This window comes from Mauremys reevesii, linkage group 5 (assembly GCF_016161935.1).
Source record: "Mauremys reevesii isolate NIE-2019 linkage group 5, ASM1616193v1, whole genome shotgun sequence".
Taxonomy (NCBI): Eukaryota; Metazoa; Chordata; order Testudines; family Geoemydidae; genus Mauremys; species Mauremys reevesii.
In genome coordinates, this window is record NC_052627.1 from 140,043,971 (window position 1) to 140,067,749 (window position 23,779).

A 23,779-nucleotide genomic window follows, 5' to 3' on the forward strand; every position below is an offset into this window, starting at 1 on the left:
GCCAGCTCAGCCCCTGAGCCCCAGCCTGTGCCCCCCTCCAGCACAGCCCTCCCAGCCCCAGCCTGTGCCCCCGCCAGCTCAGCCCCTGAGCCCCCAGCCTGTGCCCCCGCCAGCTCAGCCCCTGAGCCCCCCAGCCTGTGCCCCCGCCAGCTCAGCCCCAGCCTGTGCCCCCTCCAGCACAGCCCTCCCCGAGCCCCCAGCCTGTGCCCCCGCCAGCTGAGCCCCCAGCCTGTGCCCCCCGCCAGCTCAGCCCCCACGAGCCCCTCCCAGACTGTGCCCCCCAGCCTGTGCCCCCCGCCAGCTCAGCCCCGCCCTGAGCCCCCAGCCTGTGCCCCCGCCAGCTCAGCCCTCCCCGAGCCCCCAGCCTGTGCCCCCAGCTCAGCCCCGAACCTCCCCAGCCAGTGCCCTGCCCCTGAGCCCCTGCCTGTGCCTCCCCGAGCCCGCCCCAGCCTGTGCCCCCACGCCAGCTCAGCCCCGAGCCCGCCCCCAGCCTGTGCCCCCGCCAGCTCAGCCCCTGAGCCCCCAGCCTCCCCCAGCCCCCAGCCTGTGCCCCGCCAGCTCAGCCCCCGAACCCCTCCAGCCTGTGCCCCCCGCCAGCTCAGCCCCCGAGCCCCCAGCCTGTGCCCCCGCCAGCTCAGCCCCCCCCGACCCCCCCCCGCCTGTGCCCCCCCCGCCAGCACAGCCCTCCCCCGAGCCCCTCCCAGACTGTGCCCCGCCCCCCCAGCACAGCCCTCCCCCGAGCCCCCCCCAGCCTGTGCCCCCCCCCGCCAGCACAGCCCTCCCCCGAGGCCGCCCCCCAGCCTGTGCCCCCTCGAGCCCCCCCCAGCCCGTCTGTGCCCAGCCCCCCCTGCCTAGCCCCGAGCCCCCCTGCCTGTGCCCCGAGCCAGCTCAGCCCCGAGCCCCTCCCAGCCTGTGCCCCGCCCCGCCAGCTCAGCCCTCCCGAGCCCCAGCCTGTGCCCCCAGCTCAGCCCCCGAACCTCCCAGCCAGTGCCCCGCCCCCGAGCCCCTGCCTGTGCCTCCCGAGCCCGCCCCAGCCTGTGCCCCCACGCCAGCTCAGCCCCAGAGCCCGCCCCCAGCCTGTGCCCCCGCCAGCTCAGCCCCGAGCCCCCAGCCTGTGCCCCCAGCCACCTCAGCCTCCCCGAGCCCCCAGCCAGCTCAGCCCTCCCGAGGCCCCCAGCCTGTACCCCGCCAGCTCAGCCCTCCCCGAGCCGCCCCAGCCTGTGCCCCCTCCAGCACAGCCCTCCCGAGCCCCCAGCCTGTGCCCCCGCCAGCTCAGCCCCGAACCCCAGCCTGTGCCCCCGCCCCTCGGCAGCCTGTGCCTCCCGCCAGCTCAGCCCCCGAGCCCCCAGCCAGCTCAGCCCGCCCCAGCCTGTGCCCCCGCCAGCTCAGCCCTCCCCGAGCCCCCAGCCAGCTCAGCCCGCCCCAGCCTGTGCCCCCGCCAGCTCAGCCCTCCCCGAGCCCCCAGCCAGCTCAGCCCCCAGCCTGTGCCCCCAGCCAGCTCAGCCCTCCCCGAGCCCCAGCCTGTACCCCACCAGCTCAGCCCTCCCCGAGCCCCGCCCCAGCCTGTGCCCCCGCCAGCCTGTGCCCCCAAGCCTGTGCCCCCGCCCCCAGCCAGCTCAGCCTCCCCGAGCCCCCGCCCAGCCTGTGCCCCCAAGCCTGTGCCCCGCCCCAGCCAGCTCAGCCTCCCGAGCCCCCACCGCCAGCTCAGCCCTCCCTGAGCCCGCCCCGCCAGCTCAGCCCTCCCCAGCCTGTGCCCCCGCCAGCTCAGCCTCCCCCCCAGCCTGTGCCCCCAGCCTGTGCCCCCTCCAGCTCAGCCCTCCTGAGCCCGCCCCCGCCAGCTCAGCCCTCCCCGAGCCCCGCCCAGCCTGTGCCCCCAGCCTATGCCCCCGCCCCAGCCAGCTCAGCCCTCCCCGAGCCCCCAGCCTGTCCAGCCTGTGTCCCCAGCCAGCTCAGCCCTCCCCGAGCCCGCCCGTGCCCCCAGCCTGTGTCCCCAGCCAGCTCAGCCAGAGTCCCCAGCCAGTGCCCCCGCCCAGCTCAGCCCGCCCCAGCCCACGGGGACAGGTGCCCCCACCCCGGCCAGTACAGCGCCGTGCCCACCAGGTGGCGCCGCGGTACCAGGGGAGGGCAGGCGAGGGCTGCAGGGCGGGGCCCTGGGGAGATGCTCAGGCCACTGGAACCAGGGCAGGAAGGGCCCTCGCCGGGGGTCTAGTCCAGCCCCTGCCCTGAGACAGGACCCCTAGAGACCCCCACTGGCGGGAGTGTCTGACCTGCTCTTAACCCCCCCCGGCCGGAGACCCCCCAGCCTCCCTGGGCGATTCATCCCGGCGCTTAACCACCCGGCCAGCGAGCAACTTCTCCTGGTGTCCAGCCCAAACCGCCCCTGCTGCAAACCGCCCCGGGGCTCCTTGTCCTGCCCTCGGGGGCTGAGGAGAACCATTTCCCACCCCCCTCCAGAGCCACCGTGTCCACACTCGAACCTCCTCTCACGGCCCCTCCTGTCTGCTCTGCTCCAGCCTGAGCAGCCCCCGGGGTTTCCGTCCCTCCCAGCCCCTGGGCTCCAGACCTTCCATCAGCTTCTCGCTCTTCTCCGGACTCTCTCCCATTTGCCCACTTCTGCCCTGAAATGTGGCGCCCAGAACTGGACCCGATGCTCCAGCCAGGCCGTATCAGTGCGGAGCAGAGCGGAATCCCTGCTCGGGTCTTGCTCGCACCCCTCCTGCCAAGACAGCCCAGAAGGGTGTTTGCCTTTTTTTTTTTTTTGGCAACTAAATTACATTGTTGACTCATTTATTTTGTGATCCACTGTAAGCCCAGATCCTGCCGTGCTCCATCCTAGGCCGTCATTGCCCAATGTGTGTGTGCAACGGAGTGTTCCTGGGTAAGTGCCGTGCTTTGCCCTCATTGAATTTCATCCAGTTTATTTCAGGCCATTTCTCCAGTTTGTCCAGATTATTTTGAATTCCTGTCCTGTCCTGTCCTGTCCTGTCCTGTCCCCCAAAGCGTTGCAACCCCTCCCAGCTTGGTATCGTCCACAAACTGTGCCATTGTCTACGGCAGGGGCGGGCAAACTTTTTGGCCTGAGGGCTACCTCGGGTTTCGGAAATTGCATGGAGGACTGGTTACGGGAGGCTGTGCCTCCCCAAACAGCCAGGTGTGGCCTGGCCCCTGCCCTCTATCTGACCCCCCCTGCTTTTTTCCCCCTGATGACCCCCCCCAGGACCCCTGCCCAATCCACCTCCCCTGCTCCCTGTCCCGTGACCGCCTCTGGAACCCCCACCCCTGACTGCCCCCTGCTGCCCCATCCAACCCCCCCTTCTTCCTGTCTGCTCCCCGGGACCCCTGCCCCCATTCAACCCTCCCCATTCCCTGCCCTCTGACTGTCCCGCCCCCTGACCACCACCCCACACTCCCCTGCCCTTTATCCAACCCCCCGCTCCCTGCCCCCTTACCGCGCTGCCTGGAGCACTGGTGGCTGGTGGCCCTACAGCCGCGCCGCCCGTCTGGGTCCAGCCACACCAAACCACCGCGCAGCACAGAGACCAGGTCAGGCCGGCTCTGCAGCTGCGCTGCCCCAGGAGCTCACCGCCCCGCACCCAGAGCACTGCGCCCGTGGCAGGGCGAGCTGAGGCTGCGGGGCAGGGGAACAGCGTGGGAGGGGCCGGGGGCAGCCTCCCAGGCCAGGAGCTCAGGGGCCGGGCAGGAGGGTCCTGTGGGCCGGATGTGGCCCGTGGGCCGTAGTTTGCCCACCCCTGGTCTATGGGCTAGTGTACGCTGGCAACTCTAAAGCGCTTTAACATGCCTTGTGTGGTCGCAGCGCAGCGCGGGGAGAGCTCCTGCGCTACCAAACCCACCTCCCCGCCCGGCGCAGCGCCCAGCGCTGGCGCACTGTCTGCACTGGGTGTCGTTCACAGCCGGAGCGAGAAAAGTTCCAGCGCTGTTAATTGCCAGTGTAGACAAGCCCTGAATCAGCGGTTCTCAAACTTCATTGCACCACGACCTCCTTCTGACAACAAAAATTACTACACGAGCAGAGCCTGAGTCTGCCTGAGCCCCACCACCCTGGGCAGGGTAGGGGTCAAAGCCGAAGCCCGAGGGCTTCAGCCCCAGCCAGGGGGCCTGTAACCAGAACCCCGCTGCCCAGGGCTGAATCCCTCGGGCTTCGGCTTCAGCCCTGAGCCCCAGCAAATCTAAGCCAGCTCTGGTGACCCCGACCCACAGCTTGAGAACCGCTGATCTAAATCAGTGATGCAGATATTGAACAGAGCTGGGCCTAGGGCAGATCCCTGCAGGTCTTTGCTCAATATGCGCCTTCACCGTTAATGAGTACCTCTGAGTACGCTTTTCCAGCCAGTCATGCACCCACCTTCTAGTAGGGTTCTCTCGGCTCCATTTCCCTAGTCTGAGACGATCATGTGAGACATTTGATGAATATGCATTATCTTATTTGCATACCAATGTCTCCCCTTTCTCTCTGGTTCCCCCTCTCCCCTCTCCCTGCCCTCTACAATGGGCTCCCTGACCCCAGAGATGCTGCTTGGTGGCTTGGCCCAGCTGCCTGTGGGGCAGGTGCATGTGGCATGCAGGGATCTGGTTTTGCAAAGCCCCGGCCTGGCTGGAGAGTCTGGGCTCCTGAGTCACATAACCGCCTGCCCGGGCACAGCATCGGCAGCCTGCTGAACTCCTGGGCTTCTGAAAGGGGCTGTCGGGTTCCCTCCCGCTCTGTGTGTGCAGTCAATGGCAATGGCTCCTCTGGGACAGGCCGCTCAGGGGTGGGGCTTGGTGTCTCGAGGCCTGGCTAGGCCGGTGTGAACAAACTAGCCACAGATGAAGGAAGTTGCCTTGGAGACTCAAAGGAGGCCAGTGACCAGACAGTCGTTGCTAACAGCTGAGAGCCTGTGAGCACAGCAGCTGCAGAGGATGAGCTAGGTGCAAGGAGCTCATACGGGGCTGCAGAGAGATGAACCCCAGGAGGCTGAGGACGGGAGGGCTGGGTGATCCTGCCGCCAGCAGCTCTCTGCTATGTTTTGCTTTTCCATGGGATACAAAGGACTTGTAAATCCTGGATTCCCGTTCACTCCTAAATGCCGGCTTACTCTGCGTTGCTGCAGCGTCCTGCTGGGGACATGCCAGCTCAGGAGAATCCCAATTGCTGAGTAAACTCCTGATCTCCCCTACAACTCTCAAACACCAGGGTGGATTTCCAGCCATGGCACACGTGCTCCCAGCCAGCCAGGAGTTACCCCGCCCCAGACAAAGCGATGTGGCTTCTCCTCGGGGCGCTTACTGCCAAAGTCCTTGCAAGACAATGAGAACCCATTTACCTGGTGGGTACCCAAAGCTCTCTGGCTACCCCATGGCCACACCCCAGCAGGGAACCTTCAGATAAACTCCTGAATCACCTGACAAAACAAATCCCACATTTGAGAGCTCTACAAGTGGGGCTTAATTCGACCCAGGCACGGCCAGGCTCCAGCTGTCAGTCCTGCCAGCCTGGGAAGGGGGAGAGGGGACCCCACTGCGGCCCCCCAAGCCCGGGGAGAGTGAAGACCCCTAAGGAGCAGAGGTGAGGCTGGGAGGGCTGAGCTATGGCCTGGGGGCTGCAGGGAGGCTGACGTGAGGGCGGGGGCTGATAGGGAGGGAGGGCTGTATTGATGGTGGGTTCTGAGCAGATGGGGTGGTGCTGGGAGGGAGGTGGGGGTCGGTGGGCCAGCGGGGCTGAACTCAGGGGGCGGTGATGACGGTGGCTGGGGAGACTGAACTGAGCGGGGCTGTGGGGCAGGATTAATTGCTGGGCAGGAGACAGTCAGATGTGGGGGTGAGAGCAGGGGCCAGAATCCCCGTCTCCGTACACAAGGGCGAGCGGGCGACGCTGACCGTCACATGCACACCCCTGGGATGGGCCGGCGCGGTTCACAAAGCAAGAGCCTGACCGAAAAGCACAGTATCAGCTAATGACAGCGGCAGGATTCGGGGGGCCCAGCTCGAGGTTTGATCTCCTCAAGATGGCAGCGCTGCGTCCCAGAGGGGCGAAGTCGCTCCCAGGGTCTGAACTCGGCTGGACCAGCTGGGGAGCCGCGGAGCGAACGGGGCGCTGGCGCCTGCAGGCCCCGTCGCAGAGCAGCGGAGCCCCCCGGCTCCCACTTGTGTTTTAACCCAGGCAGCCGGTTAACGGCGCACACCCGGAGAGACCGTGGGACGCTTGGAGGCGGGGCACACGGCAGTGCCCAGGTGGTTCCAACCCTGCCAGTGCCCCACGGCTGATGCGTTTCACTGGCGAACGTGACGTTCTGAGCTGGAGGAGACATGCCGGGCAGTTGAATTGCTGGCAGCAGAAATGTGCTGCTTGCACAAAGCCTCCCGCGTGCTCACGAGCAAACGCGAGTGCCTCTGGGGGCGCAGGCAAGTACCGGTGTGGGCAGGCAGCCGGTGGCGAGGGCCTGGTGTGGAGCCTGCTCAGAGCACTTCCAGGCACACACTTTCCCATCATCTAATTGCCATTAAGAAAAGTATTTTTCAAGCATCTCCCACAGTTCAGCAGCAGGACACGGATTCCTCTGCAGAGAGTCCAGGGCCATTGCTACTGGCTTCAGTGTTTGGAACAATTCCTTAGCAAACCTCTCCCGACCAGCAGGTCACCGGCACGCTCTCTGCAGATTCGGCAGGCTGCTGCCTCCATCCAGGGCTCCCAGAACCAGGCACACGCACTGGGGTCTGGTCAGCTCCTCAGACCAGTGTGGAGGAGGGGGCTGTCCGTGCCGCTTCTCACACAAAGAACAGCTCCTCCCTCAGCGGGTGCTGCCCTGGAGCGTCCTCCTTGGAGCACGGCACCTCTCTTGTGATAAGTTCGAATTTCCCCTGGGTGTGAGTGTGACGAAGTGGGGATTTTCCCTTGTTATGTTGTATGTGAGTCTGACTGTTGAGCCTCTGTGAGTTTAACTGTTTTGCATGAATACTGTGTGTGCCTCAGTTTCCCTGTGTGCTGCCCCAATACCTCGGTGGTGGGAACAGGGGGTGTGACTTTGGCTGAGACCTCTGGGGCAGGTGAGGCTGCTCCAGCTCCCTGCACGTATGCTATGACTGGTGACAACCAGGTGACTCTTTGCCTGGGAAGCGAGACCAAGAGAAGGAGGAGCAGCAATGGGGGTATCTGAGGCTGCGTCAGTGGAAGCTGGCAGTCTGCTTGGGCGGACTGAAAGAGGGGGTGTCCAGGGCTTCTGGGCCAGGACTCCCCAAGATGGACATGGCTGAAAGTCACTGATTTTTGTGCTAACAAGTTCCGTTTTACACTGGCTGAGCGTCACGTCTGACTGCAGAGTTGGGGTGCAGGCCCCTCTAAATGGAAGGTTTATTAGTCGACAGGAACACAGCGTAGAACAGAACTAGGCTGGGGAGCGGCCAGTCTCTGATCGCCACCACCTGGGCCGGCTCTGACTTTAGGCAGCGGCTCCCCACCTTGTGGCCCAGATACGACACCTCTGCCATCCCCACCTGGCACGTCCCAGCTTTTACAGTCGGCCCTGCACCCTGGAGGGGACCCAGCCCCCTCTTCACCTGGGACACCTCGTCCTCCCAGGTCTGGCTAATGACACAGATCTCGTCAATGGAGGCTAGGGTACAATTCTCCATCCTCCTCCTGTAAGTGATCCACCTGGTACTGGCATGTGACCGGTGCCTCCTTGAGGCCAAAAGGTAGGACCAGGGATTTGTACAGCCCCATGGCAGTGACAAAATCAGGTTTCAACCTGGCATCTGGATCCAAAGGCACCTGCCAGTAGCCTTGGTTGAGATCCCTGGTCGTGGGGTATCGAGTCCCCCCCAACTTGTCTAGGATCTCGTCAGGCCTAGGTATGGGGCAGGCGCCAGACCTGGTGGTGGCATTGAGCTTCTGATAGGCCACACAGAATCGGATTGACCCATCTTTCCCGGGGACCAGCACCACGGGAGAGGCCCCAGGGTTGGTGGGGGGCTGGAACACCCCTAGAGCCAGCATGTCTCTGACCTCTCCCTCCAGGGCCTGGGCTGTGTTCCCCGTGACTCTGAATGTGGGGGCTGGCTCCCGTCTCCACCCGGTGGACAGCCGGGTCAGTGAGCCCAGGCCGGTTGGAGAACAGCTGTGGGTACGAATGCAGCCTGATAGGAAGGTGGTAGCTGGTCACAGGCCCTCGCAGAGGCCCAGAGAGTCCTGCGCCACTCCCAGCTTTTGAGGCCCCGGCTATAATAAAAATAAGAAATGGCGACACATGAAAACAAAATAAGGCACCAAAAAAAAGAGTGAGAGATAATTTGAATAGTTTTGCATTTAACGAAGGCTCTTCTAGCCTCTTCTGAGCAAATGCACTAATTACTGAGGAACAATCTAGTATTGGTTTGTTTATATAATCAGCTGATCTGAGAGGCCACGTTCATCACTGTCTAGTCTTGTGCCATCAGAACCGATCTATTTTCATGAATATTTATGAACATTTTTAACTCAATATGACAAAATCTATATCAGTTAACAAAAAAATTCTTTTACCAAATCTCATCTCTTATTTGCTTAAATGTGCAGCTCTAAGTTGAGAGAGTGTCACTTTGTTATCCTTAGAAGAAGCACATGGCATCTTTTTCAGGGGAAAAGGCAACACGCCGCGTTTGTGAAAATACAACAGTTACCACACGTGCGCACACACACACAGTGTAATCTAATGGCCAGTTACACTGAGCACGCGGGAGAAGCTGGGCTCTGTCGGTCGCGATCCGATGCTCCGAGGCTTTGCAGGACTGAACCCAGAGTTCTATGGCAAAACACCCCAGCTTTAGACTTGTCAATTCCCACCTTCGTCTATGGATTTTGCAGTGTCCTTCTGTGATCGTTAGTCCTTTCGTGGGGTTAATCTCGGGGTTTTCCGCTGTTATCTCTTCTTTGTTGTCTCGCCTTCGGGGGTGTTTGCCTCACCTCTGAAGTTGTCAGTGCTGCTAACTTGTTTAGCATAAGATACAATGGATGTTTTCTGATTGTTTCCTGCTGTCTCTCCAAGTCTCTCACTTCTTGACCAGCTGGACACTTGGGATGGCTTTCACGCTCATCCTTAGCCATGCACACATCCTTTACGCACACCAAACAGTTGTACAGAGAATTTCAGACAGGGTTACATTTTTGAAAGGGTTATATGGTTACTAAAGAGATTACAAAAGAACCTTACACAACTTTGTTTGCAATGCAGATAAGAAACAAGACCATACAGCAAACACTGTAATGAAAACTTATCCTAAAACAAAAGGTGACCAGAATCAGCCGTAAGGACTGGTCTGGTCGGTTCCTGCCTTAACATCAGTTCAGACACAGGCAGCCTGGCTGATGCATTTCAACCAATGGCCCCTTAGGCCATTGCTTTCTGCTATTCAAAAAAGATATGGTCAAATCGTACATCAATACATTTAATACGTGCTACCAGGGGCGGCTCCAGGCATCAGCACGCCAAGCACGTGCTTGGGGCGGCCAGCCACGGGGGGTGCTCTGCCGGCACCGCGAGGGCGGCAGGCAGGTTGCCTTTGGTGGCTTGCCTGCAGAGGGTCCGCTGGTCCCGCGGCTTTGGTGGACCTCCTGCAGGCTGCTGCCGAATTCGCAGGACCGGGGACCTCCCGCAGGCAAGCCGCCGAAGGCAGCCTGCCTGCCGTGCTTGGGGCGGCAAAATGCCTAGAGCCGCCCCTGCGTGCTACATTATTATATCCTTCATTCTAAACTATGCACAATACAAACAAACTCCTCCTGCTACAACATTTTGGTCTGCTAGGGATGCGCATAAAAACAAGTTGCAAAACTTATCAGATGCCCCCAAATTAACAAGTGTCTCAATCTGAGGCCCCCTTTGAGCTTGAGGCCCAGGCCAAATGGCCCTCCTGGCCCCTCTCTGATTGGCTGGAGAGAGGGGGGGACTGATTCCAGCGAGGGGCCGGCTCCTGTCTCGGGGAAGAGACCCACCAGGGGATCTTCTCCCTTCTCCCCCTGGCCACACACGACCGGGACCAGCCTCTCCCTGTCACAGTCCGGCTCCATCATGGTGACCTGGTCCCCTCGGTGGCTGAGCCCGGCTGGGCAGCTCCACCACATTGCCCTCATTCAGCTGCTTGGTGCCCTAAACAGCTCTATGGCCTCGGGACCCAGGAAGGGGGCTAGACACTGGCGCCTTTCCACAGGGCCAGCCTGGCTCCAATTGCCAGCCTCCCAAAGGCCGAGACAGGCATCTACACCCCCCCCCCATTAACCTGGGGCAGCAATTTAGTGTCGAGGTTCCCTGCGGAATGGGCACCCCGGGGCCCATCCCCACCACCCCTGGCTGGGTCCCTCTGCCGCTCAGCTCAACCATCCCCAGTACCTGCTGTCGCCGTCTCTCCTGCTGGTCTGCTTCACACCTTCCCTGTCTCTCATGGCCTCCGACTCCTTGGATCTCAGCTCCAATTCCATCCATCTGAGATCCACCAATGGGGAACCCGGTGGAGACCCCCTGCTGGTCGGGGACATGGGTCTCTGGGACGCCCAGCTGCTCCCAGCCTCTCTTGTGGCCCCAGCTCCTTAGAGCGAGTCTCCTCTTCCAACTGAGCAATCAGCTGTGCCTTGGGGAGTTTTCCAACGCGCAGCCCTCTCTCTGCACAGCTCTACAATGTCCTTCTTACGGAGATGGTTATAGGCCATCTCCATGCTGTTCCCAAGTGATCCCGGACTCACAGGCCTGTGCTCTCTCAGCACCCCACGGTCCCTGGGAGGAACCTCTTCAGTGCGGCAGCCCTTCTTGGGGGTCCACTCTCTCAGGGATTAAGTCGTAGGCTCCTCCGCCTCCTGGAACCGCACCTCTCAGAGCCTCCAGCATGCCTGTCTCTCGCTAATCCCCCTTCATTTTACTGCTCCCCAGGCACTTACTGTAGGATGCTCTGTCCACGGAGTGCTGTTTATCCCGCACTAACACCAGTTGTCACAGAGTCACCGGGCGCTGCTCTGGAACTGCTCCATATGAACCCAGCCAGGACTCTGGGGGAGCCTCCTCTCTCTGAGCAGACTGTCTCCAGGGCAAGAAGTTTACACAGCTTCCACCTTCCTGGGTCTGACCTTGGAGCATTCAGCATCCCCTGCCCCATTGTGCGCTTCCTGCAGCGAGTCTGGCCGGGCAGGGGTCCTGGGGAAGCCAGTGGGCCCTGCACTCCAACTCCGCAGCCGGACGTGACTCTCAGCCAGCCAGTAACACAGAAGGTTTATTAGTTGACAGGAACGCAGCATAGAACAGAACTTGTTAGCATGGAAATCAGTGACTTTCAGCCAAGTCCATCTTAAGAACATAAGAACATAAGAAAGGCCGTACCGGGTCAGACCAAAGGTCCATCTAGCCCAGTATCTGTCTACCGACAGTGGCCAATGCCAGGTGCCCCTGAGGGAGTGAACCTAACAGGCAACGATCAAGTGATCTCTCTCCTGCCATCCATCTCCATCCTCTGACGAACAGAGGCTAGGGACACCATTCTTACCCATCCTGGCTAATAGCCATTTATGGACTTAGCCACCATGAATTTATCCAGTCCCCTTTTAAACATTGTTATAGTCCTAACCTTCACAACCTCCTCAGGTAAGGAGTTCCACAAGTTGACTGTGCGCTGCGTGAAGAAGAACTTCCTTTTATTTGTTTTAAACCTGCTGCCTATTAATTTCATTTGGTGACCCCTAGTTCTTGTATTATGGGAATAAGTAAATAACTTTTCCTTATCCACTTTCTCAACATCACTCATGATTTTATATACCTCTATCATATCCCCCCTTAGTCTCCTCTTTTCCAAACTGAAGAGTCCAAGCCTCTTTAATCTCTCCTCATATGGGACCCTCTCTAAACCCCTAATCATTTTAGTTGCCCTTTTCTGAACCTTTTCTAGTGCTAGAATATCTTTTTTGAGGTGAGGAGACCACATCTGTACACAGTATTCGAGATGTGGGCGTACCATGGATTTATATAAGGGCAATAATATATTCTCAGTCTTATTCTCTATCCCCTTTTTAATGATTCCTAACATCCTGTTTGCTTTTCTGACCGCCTCTGCACACTGCGTGGACATCTTCAGAGAACTATCCACGAAGCCCTGGACACCCCCCCAAGCAGACTGCCCGCTTCCAGCGACCCAACCTCAGACACCCCCGTTGCTCTTTGTCTCGCTTCCTGGGCAGTCAGCTGGTTGTCATCTGATTGCATCCCCAGCCTGGGTCTCAGGTTACGAAAGGCACCATACGTGCAGGCAGCTGGAGCAGCTTCACCTGCCCCAAAGGGTCTCAGCCAAAGTCACACACCCCTATTCCCACCACCGAGGTATTGGTGCAGCACACAGGGAAACTGAGGCACACACAGTATTCATGCAAAACAGTTAAACTCACAGAGGCTCAACAGTCAGACTTACATACAACGTAACAAGGGAAAATCCCCACTTCGTCTCAGTGAGCTCTCTGTAAGACATGAGTGCCAGAGCACAAGGGGTCCCACCAACCTGGAGCAGGAAACGTCAGAGGGAAAAGGTGCAAAAGCGAGAGACTGTATTAGTTCAAACAAACAGGCCCCCTGATGGAACGCACAGACTGTGTTAAGATCATGGCTGATGAACAAATGGTAGGACTGGAAATCAGTGGTCCACAATTGGTGTGTTGGAGATTAGGTCTCATTTGTGGACAAAATAATGAGGGGATGAGTTATTTAACATTTGTATCAATGACTGGAAGAGAACATCAAATCCTCACTGATAATGTTTGCAGAGGAAACAAAAATTGGGGGGGCGTAACTAATGAAGAGGACAGGTTGTGACGTTATTGATATAGTCTGGGACCATATAGAACATGGTTGCAACCAAGGTCCTGTAGTGGCACCAAATCTTGTATAAAGGGGGTCAAATAAGGTGTCTAAGGCTATGGCTACACTTGCACTTCAAAGCGCTGCCAAGTGTAGTCAAAGCGCCAGCGCTGGGCGAGAGCTCTCCCAGCGCTGTCCGTACGCCACCTCCCTGTGGGGAATAACGGACAGCGCTGGGAGCCGCTCCCAGCGCCGGGGCTTTGACCACACTGGCGCTTTGCAGCGCCGCAATTTGCAGCACTGGAGAGGGTGTGTTTTCACACCCTGCTGCAGCGCTGCAAATTTGCAAGTGTAGCCATGGCCTATGACCAGGTTAGGGGTTGCTGGTTATGATTATGCTGTCTGGGTGCATGTGTCATTTTGTAGTTGAAGTTATGAGTATTGGCTCTATCCTGTCTGTACTTCAAACTTGTGCTGGGCTTCTGGGTGACACCCCAGATAAGTTGGTGTCAGCTCTGCCTAGCCTGCTTGATGGCCCATTAAGGACCATCAGCTACACAACTGACCCATTGAGAGGAGGCAGATCCGCCTTGTGACTCAGCAAAGTGCAGGGACTGGCCCATGTGACTCCAGACTCCATTTTGCTGTAATTTTCCACAGTAAGAACAAAGAGGTTCTTACACCTGGAAAAGCCTATAAAAGGCTGATGCCTCATCTCCATCTGGTCTTCAATCCTGCTTCTTGCCTCTGGAGGGACTTTGCTACAAGGAAGCTCTGAACAAAGGACTGAATGACCCATCCCAGCGGGGGATGTTCTCCAGAGACTTGATTTGAACCTGCAGTTTATTCCATCACTGCTACAAGCCTGAACTAAGAACTTTGCCATCACTGTATGTAATTGATTCCATTTAACCAATTCTAGCTCTCATCTCTACCTTTTTCCCTTTATGAATAAACCTTTAGATTTTAGATTCTAGAGGATTGGCAACAGCGTGATTTGGGGGTAAGATCTGATTTGTCTGTTGACCTGGGTCTGGGGCTTGGTCCTTTGGGATCGAGGGAACCTTTTTCTTTTATTGGGGTGTTGGTTTTCATAACCATTCATCCCCAGGACGAGTGCACTGGTGGTGATACTGGGAGACTGGAGCGTCTAAGGAAATTGCTTGTGTGACTTGTGGTTAGCCAGTGGGGTGAAACCAAAGTCCTTTTTGTCTGGCTGGTTTGGTTTGCCTTAGAGGTGGACAAAGCCCAGCCTAGGGCTGTAACTGCCCTGTTTGAGCAATTGGTCCTGAATTGGCACCTCAGTTGGGTCCCGCCAGAACCGCATCGTTACACAGGTCACTGTGACACAGCGATCTGGCTCGCTTGGTAATCTGGGCACAAGCAAAAACTGTGCATTTGAATGCAGGTAAACGTATAAATCTAGGAACGGAGACTGCAGGCCATGCGTACAGGCTGTGGGCTCTATCCTGGCAAGCAGTGACTCTGACAAGGATTTAAAGGTCATGGTGGATAATCAGCTGAACATGAGCTCTTAGTGCAACAGTGTGGCCAAAAGAACTAATGCGACCCTGGGATGTGTGAACAGGAATCCTGAGGAGCAGTGGAGAGGTGATTTTCCCTCTGTATTTGGCACTGGTGCGACTGCTGCTGGGATCCGGTGCCCACAATTCAAGAAGGCTGTGGCTAAGTTGGAGAGGGGTCAGAGAAAAGCCAGTAGGATGATTAAAGAAAACCTGCCTTATAGTGAGAGACTCAAGGAGCCCCATCTATTTAGGGTGACTCAATCCCCGTTGTGATGTTCCACTCCATATGTTTACAGAAATATGCTCCTGAGTGAAAATATAACGTAACTGAAATACGCTTTGTGCTAGATATGCCATGTAACATACCTCTGCAAAGGTTATGATCTACTGAATATATTCATCCCATTTGTATGCATGTATCGGTTTTATATCTGAAGTTATGAGCGTGGCTCTGTGCTTGCATTTGAAGTGTTTGCTGTAGGAAGCACATAAGGGAGGTTTGGCCAACATATGGTGAAGGGACCATTCAGGTAACTGGGACTACTTAACTACGACAGAAAACCAGACTCCAACGTGAGGCTGCAGAACTGGAATTAATCTGCAAACTGGATACCAGCAGATTAGTCCTGAATAAAGACTGGGAGTAGTTGGGTCATTACAAAACCTAAACTTAATTTCCCCAATACTAATTTCTCCCTCCTGTTACTCACACCTTCTTGTCAACTGTCTGTAATGGGCCACTCTCGTACCACTTCCAAAGTTATTTTTCCTCTCTTGGTATCCTGCTGTTAATTGATTTATCTCGTTAGACTGACCTCACACTTGGTAAAGCAACCCCCATCCTTTCATGTCTTTATACCTGCTCCTGTATTTTTCACTTGATGCATCTGATGAAGTGGGTTCTAGCCCACGGAAGCTTATGCCCAAATAAATGTGTTAGTCTCTAAGGCCACAAGGACTCCTTGTGGTTTTTGCTGATACAGACTAACACGGCTGCTACTCGGAAACCTGACTACAATGGACTTTAGGAGACGCCAATCCACATCTGAGCTTTCCTGGGAACGTTCAAACTAACATGTAAACAATGGCGTCGGCCTGCAAAAAGCTGAATCATTCATGGACACGTGACTTGCCCAGGTGGCTACAAACTCCATCTTGTTGCTGTGATTTTGCACAGAAGAACAAGGGGGTTTCCTCCCACAACAGAGAGAATAGAAAAGGCCCTGGAAGCCCCTCCAACAGCTTCTCCACCCCAAAGCGATGCCTGAAAGAAACTGGAACAAAGGACTGTACCTATGGGGTGTGAGTGATTGCTGGACCCAGGCCATAAACTACAGCTTTGGTCTGGAAAGGGTTGTACCTGAGACAACATCTAGGGTGAGAAGTTAGTATTTGTAACTAGAGCCTTAGTGAGTTAAGTTAGCCTTGTGGGTTTTGTTTTATTTTGCTTGGTAACTTACTTTGTTCTGTCTGTTATTGCTAGAAGCCACTTAAATCCTAGTTTTTATACTTAATAAACAAAAGTGATTTTATTAATTAACCCAGAGTAAGTGATTAATACCTGGGGGAGCAAACAGCTGTGCATCTCTCTCTATCAGTGTTAAAGTAGGTGGACAATTTATGAGTTTACCCTGCATAAGCTTTATCCAGAGTAAAATGGATTTATTTGGGGTTTAGGCTCCCAGAAAGACTGAATACTGGGTGCTGGGAAAGTCTCTGTTAACTGAGAAGCCCCTGGGCTAAGTGAATCTCCGTTTCTGTGAACTGCAGGGGGCCGCGGCCCAGCCTTTGGCCTGTGCTGGAGCTGACTGGTGTGTCTAGCTCAGCAAGACGGGAGTGCAGGGAAACCTTTTCTGGCAGGGGGGTTTGTTCCCAGCACATCTCGTGACAGTCTTGAGGGAGTTTCTGTGACCAAACCCGTCTATAGGTACCTACATGGGGACCAAATATTTAATAACGGGCTCTTCAATCCAGCCGAGATCCAGTGGCTGGAAGATGAAGCCAGACGCATTCAGACTGGAAGTGAAGTGTATGTTTCTGACAGGGAGGGGAATTAATGACTGGAACCATTTACCAAGGGTCGTGGTAGAGTCTCCATCACTGGCAATTTTCCAGGCCAGCCTGGCTGTTTGTCTCACAGCTCCGCTCTGGGCGTAATTCAGGGCCAGTCCCTGGCCTGTGTTCTGCAGGGGGTCAGGGTCCCTGCTGGCCTCGGGAGCTATGAATTGATTCCACCCCCCACTTCCCCTTTCAGCTTCCGAAGAAGGAGACCGGGGGAAGCTGGCGCCTGCGACGGCGGCTGACTGAAAGAGGAGAGAAGGGGAAGGAGCCGCTTGGCTGCTGGTGGCTGCCACCCCACCATCTCCTGGAACCCTGGACCATCTTCCTCCTAAGCCAGAGCTTCCTGACCACGCGGGGCCAGAGAGAGGGGCCCAGATGGCTCCGGCTGGCTCCGGCTAACTCCTGATCACCATCTGGGATGGGAGCCCCCACCCCCAGTGGGTTCTTTTCCTTCCCCACCTTATTTCCTCTCTCTTTTTCCTTCTGTCTAAGCAGCCTCTGGCTTAGCCAGCCAAGGCTGCACAGTGTGTAACACGGCTGTGAGCATGTGACCAGGCAGGCAGCTAAAAGCGATGCCCTAGGGGGGTTGCCAGGCCCCGGAGTGGCTGATCGGCCCGTGTGCTTGTCACACTCCCGGGTGCAGTCCAGACCAGTGCAGGGCTGTGTCACGCCTGCCCTGCAGGCTGTGGTGATGTCGCTCCCAGCCTGGGCCGCTCACAAACAGCAGGTCCCCCCCTGAGTGTCTGTATAGCCGCAGCCCTGGTCCGGTGGCTCTGACACACCAGCCACCCCCTGGCATCCAGCAGCCTTGGTTACTGCCTGCAGGGTGACCCCAACACACTCCCAGTCCCGGATTGTCCCCAAAGCGTGTGTTCTGCACGCCCAGCCCTCTCCGGGGCAGCTCAGACAGCAGAGGGCTGTTGTCCCTGTAAGGGGTCAGTATCCAGCAGTTCGCTGCTTTAACTGGAGCTACCCAAACAGCTCCGTTCAAACACAACGCTGGGTTAGTTTAGAATAAAAATAAAACAAGTTGATTTAGCTCCAAAGAGGTAGGTTTTAAGTGAGTACAAGTGTAAGGCATTAAAGTCGGAAATGGGTACAAGAGAAATAAAGATAAAATTCTTCCTAGTAGCTAAAATTTAACAAGCCAGACTTGGTCCAAGGTAAAATCCTCACCACATATTCCCAGCAACAGGGGGACCAAATTCACAGATCAGGATCCCCCCAAAGTCAAGGTTCCTTTGTCGTCTTAGGTGAGAGAGAGAGAGGGAGATACTGGGATGTTTCGCCCCACACGTTTACAGTCCAGTCACCCTTCGAAATGCGTTTTCCTGAGGGTCACCCCTAGACAACGTTCCTTCCTGCTGTGGGGATGGAGACATGGAGTCTCACAGGGAAAGAGGTTCCATGTTGTTGATCTGTTCCTGCCCCCCTTCCTTCCCAACGAATGGCCACCTGAGCCATTACCTGGCGAGAGGCGTCCGCTTGTCCATCTTTGAGGAACAGGTCTACCCTGCCTGGACTTGCTCAGCATGGGGCCGGAGCAGTGACTGTGGGTGGGGAGGGGGGTCCTGCCGGAAAAGGGAAGCGTTTGAGGGGGCAGGGCAGGCTCTCAGTCAAGTCTGCCCTAGCTGTGGAGCAGGGGGCACTAGGGCAGCAAGGAGGAGACCACGACAGGGAGGCTCTGCTCCTTGGTCCAGGAAAGGCGAGTGGGGGGCGGGGGCAGCAAGTCGGGGCCACGGGATACTGCGGGGGGCGGCCCCAGGTTTTGGTGGCGCTGGGCCCCTGGCTCTGAATATTGCGGGTGCCCGAGCACCCCGTGGGGATGAACTCGCCGCCTGTGCACCTGCAGGCTCCTCGCCAGATGTCGGGGGAAGCTCGTGCTGACCCTGCCTAGTTCAAAGGAAAGTCTTGCTGGATACTTTGTATTTCAAAAGCTTTGATTATTTTTGCTGCTTTTGTGTCTCTTTCCCTACAGGCTAGAAGGGGGTTTGACGGCGTGTTGGCCATGGACTACGCAGGACGAGGCCGTTGTCTACTGAACCCCAAACCTTCTGCAACGTTGGTTAAAGCTGGCCAGTGCCAGGGCCACGTGGACACCTTTGACGCTGTGGGCCCCTTTATTCCTCTGCATTAATCCAGCCCCCCCCCCCTTGTGCACACGCACGCAGAGAACGAGTTCTGCAATGGGTCGTGCTCACAAGCGACTCCTATTACCTTAGGCCACAGGGCAGGGGATCGGCTGGCCCAGGGGGGCTTTCCTCCTCTGGGGGCAGGGGATCGGCTGGCCCAGGGGGGCTTTCCTCCTCTGGGGGCAGGGGATCGGCTGGCCCAGGGGGGCTTTCCTCCTCTGGGGGCAGGGGATCGGCTGGCCCAGGGGGGCTTTCCTCCTCTGGGGGCAGGGGACTGCTGGCTGGTTGAGCAGGGCAGGGAAAGGGGGTCTCAGAATCACACAGGTCCATTCCCCTTGTCACCCATTCCACTCCGCCCATACTGGATCTCCCACCAGCTGCTGAGGGGTGGCCCAAGGCATTGTGGGATTGAGGAGGATCCCACTGTGCAGAATGGCAATGGCTAGTACCAGCATCAGACAGAGCCAGGAACCCTTCCCAGGTGCCCATGGGGAGGGACCCTCAGCCACCGGGAGTCAGAGCCCTGCTGGGACCAGGCGGAGAGCGTGCCCAGCCCCATACAGCAGAGCACGAGACCCCCCATGGGACTTGCTGCCCTCTGCCCATCCAGCAACGCTGCCCGAGGCCTGTTGGCTTTGTATTGGGAGGCTCTGAGCACAGGGGACCCCTTGCCAGCACCAGGAAACCCTCCCCCCCATGCTGCTCTCAAACAGGCCCCGCTGCCTGGCTGGCTATGAGAGGAGCAGGCGGAGCTGGGGGAAGTGGGGGTGCAGGGCAGCTTGTGCTGAGGGGTCTGCAGACGGCCCAGGGCCTGGCTCAGCACCCCCCAGCTGCAGAGGAGCAGCCATGCCAGCGCCGGTGCCGCAAACTCTGTTGGGCCTGAAACTCACTAGGGGCATCCTCGTGCATCAGCCCCAGAGTGAGAGACACTCCAGGGAGAACAGGGAACTTCAATTTTCCTTGGCGAGAGCCCAGCTCCCTCTCCCTGTGTCCGGCTGGCTCCATGGGGCTCCGGGACCAGAGCCCGGCTCCCTCTCCCTGTGTCCGGCCGGCTCCATGGGGCTCCGGGACCAGAGCCCGGCTCCCTCTCCCTATGTTGGGCAGGGTCCATGGGGCTCCGGGACCAGAGCCCGGCTCCCTCTCCCTGTGTCCGGCCGGCTCCGTGGGGCTCCGGGACCAGAGCCCGGCTCCCTCTCCCTGTGTCCGGCTGGCTCCGTGGAGCTCCGGGACCAGAGCCCAGCTCCATCTCCCTGTGTTGGGCTGGGTCCGTGGGGCTCCGGGATCAGAGCCCGGCTCCCTCTCCCTGTGTCGGGCTGGGTCCGTGGGGCTCTGGGACCAGAGCCCGGCTCCCTCTCCCTGTGTCCGGCCGGCTCCATGGGGCTCCGGGATCAGAGCCCGGCTCCCTCTCCCTGTGTCGGGCTGGGTCCGTGGGGCTCTGGGATCAGAGCCCGGCTCCCTCTCCCTGTGTTGGGCTGGGTCCGTGGAGCTCCGGGATCAGAGCCCGGCTCCCTCTCCCTGTGTCCGGCCGGCTCCGTGGGGCTCCGGGACCAGAGCCCGGCTCCCTCTCCCTGTGTTGGGCCGGCTCTGTTGGCCTAACAGGGAAAGGCGCCAGAGTGAGCCCCTCGGTGCCCTGTTGCACTCAGTGCAGGAGCAGGCTGCTCCGTTGGCACTTGGGACTGGGGGGCGTCTCTCGCTGGTGTCCCGCAGCCCTTGGGTCTCTGCGTCGGGCGCGCTCGGAGCTGGCTGGGGAGAAGGGGCCGATTGCAGGCTCTGTGCAGAGCCCAGCTGTGCTTAGAGGAAGTGGCCCAGGAAGGTTTGCACAAGCCGGTGAGACACACGTGACCCTGGCAGCTCAGCGGGAGGAACTGGCTGCCACACCGCGCGGGGACGGGCGGATCGCTGCAATGGCCCCCTGGCTGCCCACCAAGAAGGAGAAGTATGGAGTTGGTGAGTGCTGCTACCTGGGCTGCAGCCTGGGCCGCCCTGGCTGGGGGTGACTGGCCCACTGGGCCACCACAGAGCCTGTCGGAGCTGGGCGGAGCCGGGATGCCCAGCTGCAGGGTGGGGCTGCAGATTTTATAGCTATGAACCCTGTCTGGGCAGGTCTGGCCTGGAGGCCCTGCGAGCCGGGCACAGGGCCCCACGTCCAGCGAGCTCAGCCCCTGGGCTGGGGAGTGAGTGGGCCCAGGTACCTGTGCTGGGGTACTCGGGGGGGCTGGTCTGGGGGGGCGGCTGAGCGGTGTCTGGGGCAGGGGCTGAGCAGTGTCGGGGGGGGCGGCTGAGCGGTGTCTGGTCTAGGTGGTGGCTGGGTACCAGGGGGGCTGAGTGGTGGTGGTGGTGGGGTGTCCCCGTGTCTCCCGCTCCCCAGTGCCATGTTCATTTGCCCTGGGAGGTGCCCGCTCAATGCTCTGGCTCTGGGGCTGGGGGCTGGGGGTGCTACAGACCCACGGGGTGCGCTTGTCCCGGGGGCTGTGAGCTAGGGACAGGCCTGGGCTCCCGCCCCCTACGCTGGCCGTTGAAAAGCTGACTGGCGATCGGGGTAACTGTTGACCCCTGAGGGGAATTGAGAACTGGGGTGATGTGCCCAGGGCCGAGGTGGATTCTGCGTCTGTTACGGAGTGTGGGGGAGTCCGGGCCCGGCACCCCCCACTTCCTGCGATTCGCCGGGACTCTCAGCCAGCCAGTAACACAGACGGGTTATTTAGACGACAGGGACACAGTCCAAGACAGGCCCTGCAGGTACAGACAGCAGGACCCCTCAGTCAGGTCCATCTGGGGCCCCAGGGAGGCCACAGCCCTGTTGGTCGGGTCGCCCCTCTCCATTTCCCAGCCAGCTCCAAACTGAAACTCCCCCAGCCTCTCACTCAGCCCCCCCCGGCTCCTCCCCCTGCCATTGTGTCCTTTGTCCAGTGTCCCGGGAGAGCTGTCACCTGGCCTCCAACCCCCCTCCTGGGGGCTCAGGTTACCTGCTCAGGTATCTCCCTTCCCCAGAGCAGGCCCCCCAAACTCCCCTCCAACCCCCCTCCTGGGGGCTCAGGTATCTCCCTTCCCCAGAGCAGGCCCCCCAAACTCCCCTCCAACCCCCCTCCTGGGGGCTCAGGTTACCTGCTCAGGTATCTCCCTTCCCCAGAGCAGGCCCCCCAAACTCCCCTGCACCCTTCCCAGGTCAATACTCCCCCTCAGCATTCACATCACACAGCCGGAACATTCCCACTTCCTCACACCGTCCCTGACAGGTCTTCGGTGCAGACTGGCTGCTTTGCTAGCAGCTGTTCTCCCGGGTTCTCGTGGGCCGGGCGTGGCCTGGGCCGGCCCCGCTCACCCTAGACAATGGCAGGGCTCCCTGTGGCGTGCGAGTAGGGTGACCAGATGTCCCGATTTTATAAGGACAGTCCTAATTTTTGGGTCTTTTTCTTATATAGGCTCCTATTACCCCCCACCCCTGTCCCGATTTTTCACATTTGCTGTCTGGTCACCCTACGTGCGAGGATGAGTTCTACCCCCGGCCCCGCTCACGCTAGACAATGGCAGGGCTCCCTGTGGCGTGGGGTGAGTTCTACCCACGGCCCCGCTCACGCTAGACAATGGCAGGGCTCCCTGTGGCGTGCGAGGATGAGTTCTACCCCCGGCCCCGCTCACGCTAGACAATGGCAGGGCGCCCTGTGGCGTGCGAGGATGAGTTCTACCCACGGCCCGCTCACCTAGACAATGGCAGGGCTCCTGTGGCGTGCGAGGATGAGTTCTACCACGGCCCGCTCACGCTAGACAATGGCAGGGCTCCTGTGGCGTGCGAGGATGAGTTCTACCCGGCCCGCTCACGCTAGGCAATCGCAGGGCTCCCTGTGGCGTGCGAGGATGAGTTCTACCCCCGACCCCGCTCACCCTAGACAATGGCAGGGCTCCCTGTGGCGTGCGAGGATGAGTTCTACCCCCGGCCCCGCTCACGCTAGACAATGGCAGGGCTCCCTGTGGCGTGCGAGGCTGAGTTCTACCCGGCCCGCTCACGCTAGACAATGGCAGGGCTCCTGTGGCGTGCGAGGATGAGTTCTACCACGGCCCTGCTCACGCTAGACAATGGCAGGGCTCCCTGGGGCGTGCGAGGATGAGTTCTACCCCCGGCCCCGCTCACGCTAGACAATGGCAGGGCTCCCTGTGGCGTGCGAGGATGAGTTCTAGCCCCGGCCCGGCTCACGCTAGACAATCGCAGGGCTCCTGTGGCGTGCGAGGATGAGTTCTACCCCGGCCCGCTCACCCTAGACAATGGCAGGGCTCCCTGTGGCGTGCGAGGATGAGTTCTACCCACGGCCCCGCTCACGCTAGACAATGGCAGGGCTCCCTATGGCGTGCGAGGATGAGTTCTACCCCTGGCCCCGCTCACGCTAGACAATCACAGGGCTCTCTGTGGCGTGCGAGGATGAGTTCTATCCACGGCCCTGCTCACGCTAGACAATCACAGGGCTCCCTGTGGCGTGCGAGGATGAGTTCTACCCCCGGCCCCGCTCACGCTAGACAATGGCAGGGCTCCCTGTGGCGTGGGGTGAGTTCTACCCACGGCCCCGCTCACGCTAGACAATGGCAGGGCTCCCTGTGGCGTGGGGTGAGTTCTACCCCCGGCCCCGCTCACGCTAGGCAATCGCAGGGCTCCCTGTGGCGTGCGAGGATGAGTTCTACCCACGGCCCCGCTCACGCTAGACAATGGCAGGGCTCCCTGTGGCGTGCGAGGATGAGTTCTACCACGGCCCGCTCACGCTAGACAATGGCAGGGCTCCCTGTGGCGTGCGAGGATGAGTTCTACCCCCGGCCCCGCTCACGCTAGACAATGGCAGGGCTCCCTGTGGCGTGCGAGGATGAGTTCTACCCCCGGCCCCGCTCACGCTAGACAATGGCAGGGCTCCCTGTGGCGTGCGAGGATGAGTTCTATCCACGGCCCTGCTCACGCTAGACAATCGCAGGGCTCCCTGTGGCGTGCGAGGATGAGTTCTACCCACGGCCCCGCTCACCCTAGACAATGGCAGGGCTCCCTATGGCGTGCGAGGATGAGTTCTACCCCTGGCCCCGCTCACGCTAGACAATCACAGGGCTCTCTGTGGCGTGCGAGGATGAGTTCTATCCACGGCCCTGCTCACGCTAGACAATCACAGGGCTCCCTGTGGCGTGCGAGGATGAGTTCTACCCCCGGCCCCGCTCACGCTAGACAATGGCAGGGCTCCCTGTGGCGTGCGAGGATGAGTTCTACCCCCGGCCCCGCTCACGCTAGACAATGGCA

The 23,779-nt window shown here is 59.1% G+C and overlaps 1 protein-coding gene across 4 annotated transcripts in view; it reads left to right on the forward strand.

Moving 5' to 3' along the window:
- Positions 1–20,378: 20,378 nt before the first annotated feature.
- The window catches only part of LOC120406127 (dedicator of cytokinesis protein 2-like), a 317,936-nt gene continuing 314,535 nt past the window's right edge, over positions 20,379–23,779 (forward strand). For all 4 annotated transcript variants that reach the window (XM_039540455.1, XM_039540456.1, XM_039540457.1 and 1 more), the window contains exon 1: positions 20,379–20,460. In XM_039540455.1, the coding sequence (XP_039396389.1) occupies positions 20,418–20,460 (43 nt within the window). In that variant the 5' untranslated portion in view covers positions 20,379–20,417. The remainder of the gene's footprint in view (positions 20,461–23,779) is intronic.